This window comes from Lynx rufus, unplaced genomic scaffold (assembly GCF_022079265.1).
Source record: "Lynx rufus isolate CCGP_SWC_20201006 ecotype Redwood Valley unplaced genomic scaffold, mLynRuf1.p SCAF_18, whole genome shotgun sequence".
NCBI classification, from domain to species: domain Eukaryota; kingdom Metazoa; phylum Chordata; class Mammalia; order Carnivora; family Felidae; genus Lynx; species Lynx rufus.
The window spans coordinates 36,980,055-36,996,171 of NW_025814832.1; the positions used below are offsets into that span (position 1 = coordinate 36,980,055).

At 50.8% G+C, this 16,117-nt stretch overlaps 1 protein-coding gene and 1 non-coding gene across 4 annotated transcripts in view; both read left to right on the top strand.

Annotated features, from left to right (window-relative positions):
* Nucleotides 1–16,117, top strand: part of PRKCA (protein kinase C alpha) — a 400,385-nt gene that overhangs the window by 376,121 nt on the left and 8,147 nt on the right. For all 3 annotated transcript variants that reach the window (XM_047081548.1, XM_047081550.1, XM_047081549.1), the window contains 2 exons: nt 2,568–2,675; nt 5,440–5,580. In XM_047081548.1, coding sequence (XP_046937504.1) covers nt 2,568–2,675; nt 5,440–5,580 — 249 coding nt within the window. The remainder of the gene's footprint in view (nt 1–2,567; nt 2,676–5,439; nt 5,581–16,117) is intronic.
* Nucleotides 12,039–12,145, top strand: LOC124513706 (U6 spliceosomal RNA). The gene has a single exon (XR_006962524.1). It is a non-coding gene; the product is annotated as a U6 spliceosomal RNA (small nuclear RNA).

Consider the following 16,117-nt stretch of genomic DNA (forward strand, 5'->3'; position numbering starts at 1 on the left):
GGACCTAATCGTCTTCAAACGCGGAGATTCTTGCTGAGAAAGATTCCTGGAGATGGTTTGTCTGAGTTTCCCTTTGCAGAGAATTTCTCTTAAGCCTTTGGCTTGGATTATCTGTGACCCAGGCCCTGGAGCATTCCTGTTGCTAGTACGTGAGCACCACCAAAAAGTCCAGTTGACTCTCCCTGGTGCCTCTGTCACTGCTCAGCAAAGTCCGCCACGTTTGGCCAGCCTTGTGGGCATGTGACCGATGTAGTCATACGGGACCCAAGCTCCAAGAGCCTCATGCATCTGGTTTGATGATCTGCTGTTGCCATCTTGAAATTCTTAATAATTATCTAATAAGGGGCCCACATTTTCATTTTGCATTGAAATCCACAAAGTATGTAGTTTCTCCCAACTAGCGGCCCTAAGGGGCCACATTGAGAAGTGTTGTTTGGTTATCCAGGAGCAGAACCTGTGCCTGGCTCCCATCCCGGGCACCATGACATTGTAGAGAATGAATACATAGGAAATTCAGAGTGAATGGGGCCCCCTGGATGTGTGCAATTCACAGCCCTGAGCAGAAACTACATCAGGTTTGCTTTAGCTATGAAAATCTCCTTGGCCAAGAACCAGCCACATCTATGGATCACTTATTTGGGAAAATGGGATGTTGTGTGCGTGTCCTATCACAGGTGTCCTGAAGAAGTGGGTTGCATGATATCAGGCAGAGAAGGTGTAGTGGGATGGACAGCAGGACTGGGCTCCAGTGGAGCTCTTGGCCAGTGCAGCTCCACTCACACCCGCAGGGTGTCCTGCTCTGTTCTTTCTAGATTGAGGTGGCACAAACCGGCTGACCCAGGTGACCATCTGCACATGCAAGCGGGTGTCTGTGCCCAGCTGCCTTGCCGTGGGGCATCCAGGCACCATGTTACTTCTGCCCAGGGACACTCACCATGGCGGGCTGTTCCTGCTCTGCTCAGAGCATTTTAGTTCTTCTCACCCACCTGCATGCTTTGGCCAAATTAAATATTCTTTATACCAGGTGCTTGCAACTGGAAAAGAGGCCTATTTATTTATATTTCTAGACCAAAACAAAACAAAAATAATGGCACCAGTCCCAACCCCCTGCTCTTCCCTACCTGGTCCCAAGGTAGGTTCTTGATAGACTTAGTGGCTTTCCCTTTGGTGGGTGTGGCTTCCGTGTGCTGACCCCACAGGTGACTCCTATTCAGGGCTGAGGGTCGGGGAGGACTAAGGCTGGGGGTCAGATGAGCAGGTTGGAATGATCCAAGTCGTGGTTCAAGGGGAGCACTCTGCTTGGTTCCAATGCTCTCTCTTACTCGGAAATGCTCGACAAGAAGGGATATCCTGCTGACTACTGCACAGCTATCTGTGGCCCACGATATAGTTTACATTCAAGCTGGACTCTGCATTAGCAGAGCCCTAACCATGTCAGCCAAAGTGATGGAGAGTCCGCTCTTCCACGAGAAGGAAAATGCAACGAGATTGAAATACAGGGCTTCTCTGTATGAAAGCTGACCCCTGGTGTGCCTTTCTTCTGCTAAACCCAAGGTTAGCTAAGCCAGAAAGAAACATTAAGAAATGGCCCATAAACCCACTTATCCTGTGTACTGTCCCTCCAGAGTGACAGGTAATTTGCCAGACCTCTTGGGATTAGAGACCTGCGGGAGGAGAAAACTTGAAGGACGTCCTGAGCTCACCTGCTCCTCCCAAGAATTCTGGCAGCCCCTTCTAAGAGCATTCATGTGCCTTAATAAAATACCAGTGCCACTGGGCACCGCCCTTCATCAGGCACCTGATGGTTCCGTGATAAACTAATAGGAGTTTTGCAGACTCACCAGGGAACCCCATTTTACAGATCAGAAAACTGCATCTTAAAGAGATGGGTCGCTCGCCCGTGGACACCCAGCTAAGAGGTGGTGGAACTAGAGTTCTGGTCCAGATCCTCCTGACTTTAAAGCCGTGACCTCCTACAAACCCGGTTGAAGTGGAAAGGGAAGTGTCCAGTAGAAACTAAGCTCCCATCACTACCACCATGCAGGTGCCAGGCTCCCGACAGAGCAACTCCCTGTTGGGTCAGAAGGGCCCTGGTGTGAATTGCTGGACCTGAGGAAGTCCATTTTGCCCGTGTTCTGATGGCCCCATCGCCCCATGCTCAGAATCCAAAGGTACTGGCATTCTCCACCTGCCCCCGCCCCTGCACGCAGAGCCATCTGTAACCTAACTTAATTATAATTAAATTTTTTAACACATAATTACAAGATTAATGGATTAATTATAATTTATTTGCAAATCATTAAAAGCATTACTCAAAAACATTTTCCCTAAAGATGGTTTTGGGTTGCCCAGGGCAGGATAATTAAAGAGACAGAGGAAAAAGTGAAAAACACACAACCGCCAACCTAATGAAAGATAATCAAATAAACCAGCAACTTCGCTGAGCTAACCCTGCAGCCCGTGGTGCGCCGGGAAGCGCCGTCTGTTTCTTGGCGCTGAGTGGGATCTTCAGGCGCCATGTTTGAATGACTCTGCGTGTTTTCCCATGTCTCTGTTTTCTGGAACAGCCTCCATTTGATGGCGAAGATGAAGACGAGCTGTTTCAGTCGATAATGGAGCATAACGTTTCTTACCCAAAATCCTTGTCCAAGGAGGCCGTTTCCATCTGCAAAGGAGTAAGTAGATCTGAATTCTTTTATAATTACAGACCCAGGGGGTCGACTGGGGAAATCCCTTCCCCACACTTCTGAGAGAGATGGCGGAGAGACCGCAAACCCATGCCACTCATTTCTGCCATCAAGGGCTCCAGTGTGGTGATCCCCGGGGAATAGTGGGAAATATGGCGGCCTGGAGAATGGGTTCTGGTCCACTGGACTTCCTGGAACTCTGGCCCAGGCAGCTAATCGCGCTGTGTTTTAGTTTCTCATCCACCTCATGAAATTGTGGCGTGAGTTGCCAGACGTCATCTTGGGCGCTCAGAAAACGTTGGTTCTCTTCCGTTGCCTAACGTGGTGTGCCTTGGGTCATTCTTCATCGGATTCTCTTTTTTTGAGATAAACCGTGCATGCAGAAATGGGCACCAATCGTCAGTGCGTAGATCAGGGAATTTTCACAAAACTAACACACCCATGCAGTTGCACTCAGGTCAAGAGAAATAATGTTTTAGGGCACCTGGGTGGTTCAGTCAGTTAACCGCCTGACTGATCTCTCAATTCACAAGTTTGAGCCCCGCAGCAGGCTCCCTGCTGTCAGCACAGAGCCTGCTTCTGATCCACTTTTCCCCATCCCTCCCCCACTTGTGCTCTTTTTCTTTCTCTCAAAAATAAACATCCAAAAAAAAATTTTTTTTATTTTTTTAATGTTTTTATTTATTTATTTTGAGAGCATAAGCAGGGGAGGGGCAGAGAGAGAGGAAGAGAGAGAGAGGATCCCATGCAGGCTCCATGCTGTCTGTGCAGAGCCTGACAAGGGGTTCAAACCCATGAAACTGCGAGATAATGACCTGAGCGGAAACCAAGAGTCATACACTCAACCAACTGAGCCACCCAGGTGCCTTTTTTTTTTTTTTTTTTTTTTAATTTTTTAAAGGGTGCCTGGGTGGTCAGTCAGTTAGCATCTGACTTGATTTGGGCTCAGGGCATGATCTCGAGGTTCGTGAGTTTGACCCCGCATTGGGCTCTGCACAGACAGTATGGAGCCTGCTTGGGATTCTCTCTCTTCCTCCCTGTCTGCCCCTCCCCCGCCTGTGCTGTCTCTGTCTCTCTCAAATAAAGAATAAATACATGTTTAATTAATTAGAAGAGAGAGAATGTTTCCGACACCCTAGAAGCCCCCTCCCTTCCTGTCCCACAGCTCCACCCCTCCCCTTGAGGTAAGCAGCGTCCCCACTTGTCCCTGCATGGATTAGCGTCACCTGTTCTGAACGTCACACAGATGCAGTCTTGCAGTGGACGCTTCCCCGGGCCTGGCTTCTTTCAGCCAACACTGTGATAGTGAGATTTTTCCATTTCCTGTGTCTGTGGTTCCATCCTGTCTTGCTGTGTTTCTTCTGCTGTGTGACCACAGCACAGTTTATCCATTCGTGTTATTGCTGCTGGGCCTTTGGGTTGTTTCCACATCGGTTTCGGGAGCCGTTACAAACAGAACTGCCACGAAACTTCCAGGTTGTGTATTTTGGGGAACATACGAACTGCTTCTGTCGAGGAAATACCTAGGAACGGAAATTACTGGCTCATGACTTGGTCTGTTTTATTTATTTTTTTTTTTAATTTTTTTTTCAACGTTTATTTATTTTTGGGACAGAGAGAGACAGAGCATGAACGGGGGAGGGGCAGAGAGAGAGGGAGACACAGAATCGGAAACAGGCTCCAGGCTCCGAGCCGTCAGCCCAGAGCCTGACGCGGGGCTCGAACTCACAGACCGCGAGATCGTGACCTGGCTGAAGTCGGACGCTTAGCCGACTGCGCCACCCAGGCGCCCCTGACTTGGTCTGTTTTAATAGTCAAGCTTCAGGCCACAAAATTATTGTCAGACCCAGAGAGATGGAAAGTAACATTTTCCGGTGGGTTTGATCGGTTGGGATGCATTTATCACCTGTCTTCCAAGGGCCAGGCACTGTTTGCAAATCTACACAGGGAGAGCTGGGCCCTGCCCTCCAAGCTGGTGGCCCGTGTTCGCCTCCATGTCCTGCACTAGGCACGTGGGAATTGACTAGTCACCGGCTGGTCCTGGCATTTACTTTGCCAAACCCGCGAGTCTTCGATTAATACGGTTTGGTCCAAGCAATAAACAGGCATCTGATGCTTGTTACTAGTATCACATGAGATGCACAATTTTCAGTTGTGCATACCTCTTCGCACACGTACTTTTATAGACATCTGGGAAGGCAGTTCGACACAGACAGTGTATGAAAACACCTATTTAAATTCCTCTGGCTGTGGGGCCAGATTGTCTCCGTTTCCTTTATCATACAAATCACTATAGAAAGACCCATACTATCAGCACCGTATCTGTGAGTTGGGGGTCAGTCTGCACAAGCGGCTGATTTCTTGGGGTGCTCTCCGGGCGTCCACACGGTCTGGGCTGGGGGGCAGAGCTGCCGAAGGGAAGGCACTATTGTCCAACATTCTCTTTTTCTCCCACTTTTTGTGTGTGCGGTGGGGGAGGGCGGATTTTTTTTTGTTGTTGTTCAGCTTTTTTGAGGTAGAATCGACAAACTTTGCGCGATACATCTAAAAATGTGCCACCTGGCGGTTTGATATGCCCATCCGCTGTGAAGAGATTTCCCCGTATCAGGTAGACACGTCCCTCCCCTCACATAGTTACCTTTTGTTTCTTCGTGGGGAGGATTCTTAGGTTCTGTGCTCTCGGCACATCTCAGTTATACGATACGCTGTCGTCACCTGTATACATTACGTCCTCTTTTCTGCTGCTTTCCAGCTGATGACCAAACACCCTGGCAAGCGGCTGGGTTGCGGGCCCGAGGGGGAGAGGGACGTGCGGGAGCACGCCTTCTTCCGGAGGATCGACTGGGAGAAACTCGAGAACAGGGAGATCCAGCCGCCCTTCAAGCCCAAAGTGGTGAGTAGGGGGACGTGGCCTGCTCCTGAGCCCCATTTTCCCGAATCCCAGAGGGGTCGTCGCGCCCTCCGTTTCTCTGGAGAGAGGAGGCCGGTGACCCCTGACCTCTGCGGGGTGGGGAAGAAAAAAAGGCCAGGTACCAGCCTTGCCTTCAGTCTGTGGCTTGAGCCCCCCAGATTCCTGCTGATTTTCAGAGTCGGCACAGACCCGGCGGGGATGGGGTCCCGTGCCCACCAGTAGGGCGGCTGCGGAGTGCCCCCCCCGAACCGAGAGAGCGGTGGGGGCACACCTGCTTTGGGGATCGGGCTTCATGGACTCACAGGCCCAGCAGGGCTGTAACCGTTGTTCCGAGTCCTTGACGGGACTTCTCGTGTGTGTGCGGCTCTCCTGGGTGCGCCTTGCACCTGAAGCGTAACCAGAGTTTAGCCAGCTCCTCCGCGGGCCCTGGCTGCCGTTCCCACGCTGGCCACGGCCTCCGCTGCAAGGAGTGGGCGTCAGCCACCATTCTGGCTCGGCCACCTTCGTCGAGACTCTTCCCGTAAGACTCCCGTTCTGTGCGCGTGTTTAACAAACCCCGGGCGCCAGGCCCACCCCGTCGCTCATTTAACCCTCGCAGCCAACCTACAGAGCGGGTCCTGTTGTCCCCAGTGTACAGTTGAGACAACTAAGGCACAGAGAGGCTGAGTAACTTGCCCGAAGACACGCAGCTGGCAGGCGGTGTTCTGGCACCGGGACCTGTGTCCTTCCCCCCCGCTGCACCATCTCTCCGTCTCAGTGACCGCCGTCTGCCAGGCTCCTGGTTGTCGGTGGTAACCAGCGTCGGCCGGTCTTAACGTTTCTATCCCTAGAGGTGAACCGAGAGTCTTTAAGACACGGGCCTCCTCACTCATACCACCTGCCGCTTTTCAGTGCTTCCCGGGGAGTCTCCATTACCCCTCCGCATCCCACCTCTGGGGGCCGGCGGATCGTGCCTTCCAGCTCTGCCTCTGCCGGCACTGGGCCATGACCTCGGGGACCCTGCTCCCGAGACGGCGGAGCAGCTGTGTCCCACAGCCCACATCTGTCTCCTCCGACAGGCGCCTGTGAGCAGGCAAAAGGGACCCCCCTGGGGTGGCTGAGTTACTGACTGGTTGGCACAAGCTTTATTCTTAGAGCAGCAACTTCCTCATCAAATCTGCTTATGTGTCCTCTACTCCAAGAATAAAACTGCTGGTGGTAAGCCCACTGCTACTTTTCCGAGATATTCTTAGGACAAACTGAAGGAAAACTAAAATTAATCAGGTCAGTTGACTTCGTCCTGAGTCATCGTTTCAGAGAGGACCCTTCTGTGTCTGCCACCCTACCTTCTCTTAGCCCGTCCTGGACACAGGTCCCAGGGGGTTCTCCCCGGATCCCTTCCCTTCAGTCTGCAAAACCTGGTTTTAAGGGGGCGGGTTGGGGGGGGCGGTGAGGACAGTCATAAATTATGCTGCAGGCAGTCTCAGAACATTCTGTTCGGGATTTTCTTTTCTCCCTTTTGTGTGTATCTAGCCTTCTTAAGTATAAGAGGTCCACAGTAGCATCGAACACAGTTTCTTTACGGGACCAGCGTAGACATCCCACACTGACCCTGCTTTAAGTGTTAAGTGAAATACCATTACTTGTCTGTCACTTTCCAGAAAGAGGCGAGATGCAACAAAGTCAGCCACAAAACACGTCTCCTATTTATTCCACTTCATCCTCAGGAGAAATTGTGTATTTGCGTGGTCTCCCCCTTTATGTGGGCACTGCAGCCCTAAACTCAGATGTAGGGGAACAAGAGGGCGACATGGGTCCAGGAGCCAGAATCTGACTGAGCTGTTCCCCGGGGGCCATGCAAGTCACTGCAGGCAGAGTTCGACCGCAGCAGGGAGTTGAGCCACGAGTAGTGTGTGTCTGTTTGTTTATTCCTGGAGTGCGGCTCTTTGGTGTTTCGTTTTGTTTTGTTTTTAACGAAGGGCTAGCTAAAATCAAAAGGAAGAAGCAATTTCCTCTGGCTGTGAAGCAGCCCCCAAGCTCACCTACAGAAGCCGGAATCATGGACCAAGGCCCTACAGCCGGAAGGTTTCGTGTGAAGGGGCCCACTTGGCAGGAGCTCTGGTCAGAGGGAAAGGAGAAACGCCCTTTGCTCACAGTGAGTTTTCCCAGCAAAAGCCCACGTCTTGCTGGAGACCTTATGCAGAAAAGGAAGGAACTGGAAAGCATACACGGTGACAGCGGACAGGACAGCAGGGGACGCGAAGCAGTGCTGGGGGTTAGGAACGAGCAGCTGCAGGAGTGAACCGCGGACTTTTTGTCCCAGGGCAGAAGAGACTCCAAGGCTAAGAGGTCAACGAGAAAGTTCTGGTTCCCGGGAGAGCTCAGTTTCCCTCAGTCTCTACACCACGCTGCCTGTCTACACAGCATCAGAGTTTGGCCCCCAGTCTCGGGTGAAGGGGGCCGTCTCCACAGCCTCAGAGGGACCACATGCCACGAACAGTCCGGGCGGCCGGAGAGGACATTTACAACAGCAGAAAGCCGGCTGCGTCCGGATGTCACCGAGGCCGCACAAACTCCGCCTGGGGTCAACATGGCCGTCGAGGAGAGCTAGCGACATGTTAAAGTTACCCTCTGACGTTCCCCCCCCCTTCCTCAGCGACAAGTGTCATTCCCTGATCCAGAGCTAGTTGAATAGTCCGAAGAGTTTCCGGGTAAAATACCGAGCGGAATATTCTCTGAGGGGCGGTTCTGTCGTTTCAAACAGATGCTGCAGTGTGGGCCTCGCAGAGAAAACCGGCAGAAACGGTGCTGCCTGAGGCTTTGCCCATGGGCCGAGACCCCTCTGGGAGAGCGTCCCCCCTGTGAGCGGTGGCGGTGGCCCTGGCTGGCTAAACCAGTCTGTCTTGGGGAAGTTTGCTCCATGCTTTTTCAGCAAGTGCCACTGAATCAATTTCCCTGAGATTTATCGGATTAAGGACCGTTCCCTCCTGGCGCCCAGCTCCCGTGGTCCTTGCGAATGCCAGCAGTAAGGCCCCAAGCACCCCCAGTTATCTGCAGGGTGCTTGTAGAGATCAAGTTTGTGCTTGTAACTCGGACGCTCGTCTTTGCCTCAGCTTTTAATTTTCCTCGGAATCTCCGATGAAAGATGACTCCAAAATCACGAGGTGTGGGTTTTTGGTTTTGAGAGTCGAGGGAAGTCCCAGAGCTTATGCGGAGCAACCGGGGTTCCCGTGGTACCCCGTCTTTTTTAATTTTCCTGCCTAACAGGGCAACGGGGTGGCTCAGTCGGTTAAGCTCCTATTCTCAGCTTCCACTCAGGTCATGATCTCATGGTTTCCAGCCCCACATCGGGCTCTGTACTGATGGTGCGGAGCCTGCTTGGGATTCTTTTCTTCTCTCTCTGCCCCTCCCCTGCTCATGCTATCTCTGTCTCTCTCAAAAATAAGTAAAGAAACTTGAAAAAAAAATGTTCCTACCTACAAAAGTGGTATCACTGAAGGTAGACCAGAATGCCACTGAAAATGCAAAATTTCAGGATGGGTGAATCCATCAGGAGGCCCCACCCGGAACGTTGTATCTCACGGCTGGAGGCTCAGAGGCACCCAGCCCAGGCACAGACGTGGCAGCAGGGGGGGAAGAGCCCGCAGGAAGCACGAACCTGCCCCGAGGCGGCCCACCCTGGGAGAGCCCAGTCCTGGCAGCGCTGTCCCCCCAGAAGGCCGCCGTGCACAGTTGTGAAGGTGGAGGTGATTTCCTAGAAGATGGAACACTCATGTACTGGTTTATGTCGCAAAACAAAAACAAAACCAGCTGTGTTGTGCTCTCCTGGAGAGGAGGCAGCCACATAACTCTCTCTTCTTGATGGAAAAAAGGCACAAAGCGGGCTGGTTTCTGTTTTCTCTCAAAGAGAACACAACAGCAGAAGAGCCTCTGATCCACAGACCCAAGGACCATCAGCGTTCGGAACAACAAGGCTGGGCCATCAAAGAGGCTTATTAATAACGTTCAGCAGACCCATGTAAGAAGGTACCTTTTCTTAAAGTTTAAAGCAGATCTCATTCCTGAAAAGGCTAATGTTCAGTCGCTGAGGGGGAGATGCCAGGGGCCAGGCGACCTCCCCATGGCGTCAGATAAATGAGGAGGGGGCCCCCGTGAAAGGGTGACGTAGCCCAGCCCACCTGACCCAGCATCTTGAGATCCCACCAAGAGAAGGAGGGTTCATTGTTTCTGTCTTGCCAGAAAAATCAAAGGCTGAGTGTGCCCTTGGAGGCACACGTGAGCCCACGATTCTGATCCAGTGTTGCTTTGAATTGGGTAGGCTTTTACCCTGATTTATTATTCATGTGAATAGAGTGCCCAAGAACCGCCTTCAGATGCCCGTTCATCTTGCCCATGATAAATAACAGTTCACGGAACTCTCACAAGTGGAACGTCGATCGACTTTTCGTGTTTGAATTCTATCCATTGGCACCGAGGAGCAGAATAGCTAGCTCACAGGCAAGCCAGAAGCATTCACGATACTTAAATGGTTATTCGAGAGAGAGAAAGATTAATCTATAAAGTTAACACCGAGAAATATGTTCTGGAGTTGATAGATGAGCAGAGCACTTTGGAAATAGGCCTGTCTGTCACGGAGAGCCTTTCTGGGGAAATTGTTGTCCTTATTTTATCAAAAAGAGGGGGAAAAAAATAACTTTCATCAGGACTTTGTCATCCTTGCAGCAAGAGCCAAAGAGAACAAGAACAGTGAGAGCGAGTGTAGGTGCCACTGTGGTGTGATTGCACGGTCAGGTTCATTTTCCTGGTCACCTCTAGATCTAGACCACCGCGATGAAGGGCATGTCGCAGTAAAGAGAGTCAGTGAGTTTTGGGGTCTCTCGGTGCATATGTAAAAGTTATGTGTATTCTACCCTGTAGCCTACTAAGTGTGCAATAGCTTTGAGTCTTTCAAAAAAGAATGCACGTACCTTAACTGAAAAACACCGTGTGGCTAAAAAATGCTAAGCGTCACCTGAACTTTGATCAGGTTGTAATCACTGATCACGGATCGCCCTAACAAACACAATAACGATGGAAACGTTTGAAATACTGCGAGGATGACCGAAATGTGGCGCAGAGACCAGAAGTGAGCAAATGTAGTTGGAAAAATGGCGCCAATCGACTCGCTTGTTGCTGGCACGCCACGGACCTTCCGTTTGTGAAACACACAGCATCTGTGGAGTGAAACAAAACAAGGTGTTTCTGTGTCATCAGCTTGTTTAGGAAGTTGGATGGTGGCTTAATTATTGAAGTCAGTGCCGTGTGCCTTTTTAAATCTTGAAAAAATGTATTTTGAGATAACCTCCAATTTCAATGTTGCAGAAGAGTTGAAAAAAAAAAACCCATAAAGAATTGCTGTATTCGTTTTACCCAGATTCCATACGTGTTAACACTTTACCACCTCTGCTTTATCATTCTTGCTCTACATCTCTGAGCGTGCATGTGTACAGATACACAATTGTGCGTGCTTTGTTTTTTGTGGGTTTTGTTTTTTTTTTTGGAACCATTTGAGAGCAGGTTGCAAATGCAATGCCTCTTTACAGCTACATGTTCCGTGTGGATTTCCTAAAACGTAGGACACGGTAACTGTGTTCTTCTTAGTAATCGCTCTGCAGAGGTCGTTATACGGAGCCGCAGCCATCCGGGTAGAAGAAGGAGGGTCTTGGAGCAGTTGTCTAAGTGCTCAATGCCTTGGGCTGCTTGTCCTCCATTCTTTCAGGTCACAGGTAGGTTCATTCTCTCAGCCTTTCGGTGGTGCCAGCAAGAGTGATGCTAAATAAAATTGAGAGATTTCTCAAGACTCAGGGAGCTTCACCAACAACATGTGAACACTAACCAGCCTTTGGAGACCGGAATCGGCCACCTCACGGTGTACTCGGGTGTGACTTAAGCCAGCCTAAGACCGCTCCTACTTGGTTGATGAGAGGCGAGGAGTCTGCCTACTCTCTGATTGCTACTCTCCCAAATGCTTTTCTGCTGGAAAGAAAAATGGGAAAGAATGAGACATTTAAAATCGTAATCGATCTAAATAAGCGGCTCTGTTGCGAGCCTCAGGGAGCTTCCGTGGTGATGGATGGGATAAATGCAGACCCCGTGTGCCTCAAGTTGTGTGAACTGACGACCTCCCCTTGTCTGCAGTGAAGGTTGCCGACAACACTGGTCGTCACAACATCTTGTTTTGGAAAAGGAGCCTTGAATCCTCTAACGCTGGCTGTTCCTAAAGAAAGACCAAATGGAGCGCAAGTTTTTGCTCCATAGAATATGGTCCGGGGTAAGCCAGAGCCTTTCCCTCACGGACACATGGCTCTGACACCTACAAGAACCCACGCATTTAATGGGTGGCTTATAGCCTGTGTCTGTCAACAAACCCATCAATAGAACCGGTTCCCTCTGGACCACAACTGGCCCTGAGATCGGCCCTAGTACTCACTTCAGCAGCACATCTACTAATATTGGGATGACATGGAGAAGATTAGCACAGCCCCTGCACAAGAATGACACGAAGCTTCCTGAGATTCACTCTGAGGCAACAGATAAGTACTTGTTTGATTTCACCTAAGAAACGAAAACCTGTCTCCAGTCTCTCACCACAGGTGATGTTGGCAGGAGGTGAAGGAGGTCCTAATCCCTTTTTTAAAAAATGTTATTAAAATAATAACTAGGGGCGCCTGGCCGGCACAGTCAGTTAAGCATCTGACTCTTGATTTCAGCTCAGGTCATGATACTATAGTTTGTGAGTTTGAGTCCCGTATTGGGCTCTTTGCTGACAGCAAATTCATTCATTCATTCATTCTCTCTCTCTCTCTCTCTCTCTCTCTCTCTCTCTCTCTCTCTGCCCCTCCCCTGCTCGTGCTCATTCTCTCTCTCAAAATAAATAAATGTTAAAATACTAACTCTGTGGTGAAATAGTTAAGATGGACATAAAAATGACAAGACACTATCACCCCTAACCCCAACTACTGGTCCCACTATTCACCATCCCTTCTGTAACCTTTGGAAAGCTGTATGCATGTGTGATCATACACACAGCGAGGTACCACGCATCCCATTTTCCATCTCGCGTCTTTCACACGGCGGTATATCTGGGAGGTGTTTCCGTGCCAGCGCATGTGGGTCTGTGGCACGCTTGACACGGGCCATTCTGACCCTCAAGTTCCCAGGGCAGACACTGACTCTTTTCCAAATACTTTTCCTCTGTCCGTTCTTATTCTCCAGACTCTCTGTACCAAAATGCACTGGCTTCAGTGGTCATCCAGGCCTTCGGTGAGCACATTTCCAGATCCTTGGGTGACTAAACGAACAAACTAACCCCACTTGTTAACCCTGAGCGTGTGCTCCTGCTTGTGTTGGGTCATGCACGGAAGACCGTTCCTCGAGCATGCTGATCTTACAGAGGGCTGCTGCCCGAGACCCCAGCCCCCTCGCTGGATGGTTCCATGGTGTGGACACGACCTCCCAGGTGGCCCAGAGCAGAATATTCACGCTCATTTCTGCTGCCGGTTATTTAACTAAATGAAGTCTGCGCACAACCGCGAGTCCGAAAGCTGTGCACAGACATAGGCAGTGTTCTTACTAACGCTCCACTAGGATCACCACACAGTGGGGCTTGAAATATGGGTTCCCTTAAGACGAAGCCTATCCTGCTACATCTGGTAATTGCCAGAGATGTTCCCCACCTCTGAAAGTTTCCTTTCTCCTCCGTCTTGCGACGCGCCTTTTCTCTTGCTTTGTTCCGCGCTCTGCCTGCTCCTTTGGGTTTGCTTTGTAATGGCAGTGTTTTCGAGCTACTCATACTCACCCGAATTCCCATACCAGTGACCGTGGGGTTATATTCTACATGACTGAGACACCAAGGTAAAGGACAGAATTGAGACCAACACATGTATTGTGCATTCTCGGTGGCCTCTCCCAGGTAAGAATCACGAGAAGCCGACTTGCGCGGGGCCGGCTCAGTCTCTCCCCACGGCCCTTCCACAGGGGGCACGGGGCTGCGAGTGGATCGTGTGCTGCCCAGAGCCCTGGATGGGGAGCGCCGTGACCCCAAATTCCACCTGGAGCCTGCGTCTTTCTGTGCTTTGTCACCTCTGTATCGTGCCTGACTTCTGGGTTCATTTTATCAACTATGATTTTACCAAACGGATAAGAATGTCAAAGCAACAAAGGAGTTATGTCCTGAATCCAGAGCTAAGGGAGGCAGATAGCTTATTAATAGTGTTACCAATAGTGTTCATTCCTCCTTCCCGTATTGATGACATGCCCTGTACGTGGGTGCGTGCTGTATGTGCTGTGCCTTAGGGCTGTATCGTGCCTGAGCATTTAGAAAGGATTGCACACTCTCGTTCCCTCGATCCACAAGATAGCATTGGAAGGTGGATGTTCTTATACAAAGAGGTGCAGTGATTTTCTCAAAGCTGTACCACGGGCTTTTGACCTCTAGTCGGTCCCTCTCCCCACCGTACCTCCCATTTTCCCTCGGGGGTCAAATGCAGCCCTGTAAACACCGACATCCTGTGCTCTCCGCGAGTACCAGAGGACCTGCCTGGGCTCACACCCTGGCCCAGCCGGCTCTGGGCTGCCCCCTGTTGCCCTCCTCACCTCCATCTTTGGTTCCACGCCAGTGATGTGGTCCTTCATATCCCAGATGGCAAAAGCCTCGGTTGGTGACAGGCGTGGGTCGCCTTGGGAGGTGAAGACGGTGCGAGTTGCCAAGAGGTTTTGCTAACACGTAGCAAATGCTGCCTGCATCTGTCGTGGGTTGTCAGGTGGCATAGGGCTCAGAGGCCATGACCCACGCAAACCTGCCCGTTGTCACACGCTATGGTGGAAGCTGCCCTTCCAGTGGCCGTGGTAATAACCTTCTGCATCGTCCCTGAGGAAGGTCGAGAAGATGTGCGTAGCCTGGCCAGCCTCGTTTTTCACCTGCGCTCTCACCCAGTCATTCACAGGCAGCACCAGTGCCTCTAACATCCAAGATGGCACCTGAGTCCTGCCCACGAGCCGATAGTTATGAGTAAGGTTGGCCCGCAGACAGCAGGAAGAACCTTTTCTGTGTTTGAAGTATAGTAAATACCTTGCTGAAGTCTTTATCTTTTCCCCAAGGATCCAAAGAGCACTGATTTTCATTCTCCTTTTCAGCCATTGATGGGTGCTGTTTTGAGGATGGTTGCAGTTCTCCACACAAACATCTTGAAAAATGAGTAGGTCAAGATCATCTCCAATTTGACTTAAAGGAGATGGTCTCTTTCAGGGCTAATTTCACGGAGTTGTGGAAGGCTCATTTTTTTTTTAACCATTAAGAAACCCTCCATGGTGGAAAAATAGACTCTCTTTCTCATAGTACCAAACCTATGATTAAAATCCCCCTCCCCTGCTCTTTGTGCTCGGGGGGGGGGGGTGGGAAGCGGCATCCGTCTGGTAGGAGCTCCCTCAGAATAGGAAGTTCTTCTGAGTCTTGGATCTCATCTGATCCTCAGGTTTAGCCTCCAGCGTTTCTGGGGCTTTCTTGCCCATGGTTGGCTGGAATACACGAACAGCTTTTTTATTCCTTGCTCCCAGCCTGCCCTTTCACCTCAGTGAACAGGTTTAAGAAAGGTTTTTCTTTGCTGGAATGTGATTTCTCTCTCTTCAGGATCAGAGAACATTCTAGAGTGAAGTAGAGTGGGAAGGAAAAGGAAGAGGTTTCCGGAGGCAAGCAGTCTCGAGACCAGCAGTCCCACTCCCGTGCAGCGTGAACACCAAGCAGAGCTTAGGCTGGCCTGGTCTCCGGGGGCCCCCTTAGCTCTCCTGGCAACCTGCACAGCACGAGGCTCTAAGCAGCGAGGGGTTCTGCCCCACGTGTTACCATTCTTAGCTCCGCAAGCTGCCGCAGCCCTTAGGAGTAATTCTCCCCAGGCTTCTCGGTGCTGATGTTTGTGTGGTCCCCTCTTTAGATCTTGGGGAGTCTTCTTTTAGTTCTTTCGTTTACGTGGCAGCTGAGCTATGGCTTTTGGAATTCCCTTTGGAAGGTAATCTGCGAATCCCCTAAAAGTGGTACTCACAGGAAAGGTCAGACCTGCGCCATCTTTTCACAGAACACATCCACAAGCCTAGGGTTGGATGGACGGAAGACAGTCTGCCTTGGCTTGCCTTCCTCTTCCTTTTAGAGACTTCGCCTTTTAGTTTTCCCGGAAGTTTCTTCTTGCTCACCTTTGCGTGATTAGTGAATAGAAAAAGAAACGCGAACGATCGCTTTTTGAGGGAGCGCATGTCCCAGCCTCTGGGAGCGCCTAGAGTGGATTTCCATGAAATCTTCCAGGTCGTGGGTATTGCTTAATCACGTTCCCAAAAAACATCGTCCTCAAATACAACTGCCCGTCTCACATGCGGGAGGCAGGACCCATGTGACAAGCAGGCCCAATCGTGGGGCCTCCGTAGAGTGGCTGCAAGGGCCCCACACAGTCCTCTGCCTCCCTCCACACCCACACCCACACCCACATCCCCACACGGTAGTCACTGTGTGGAC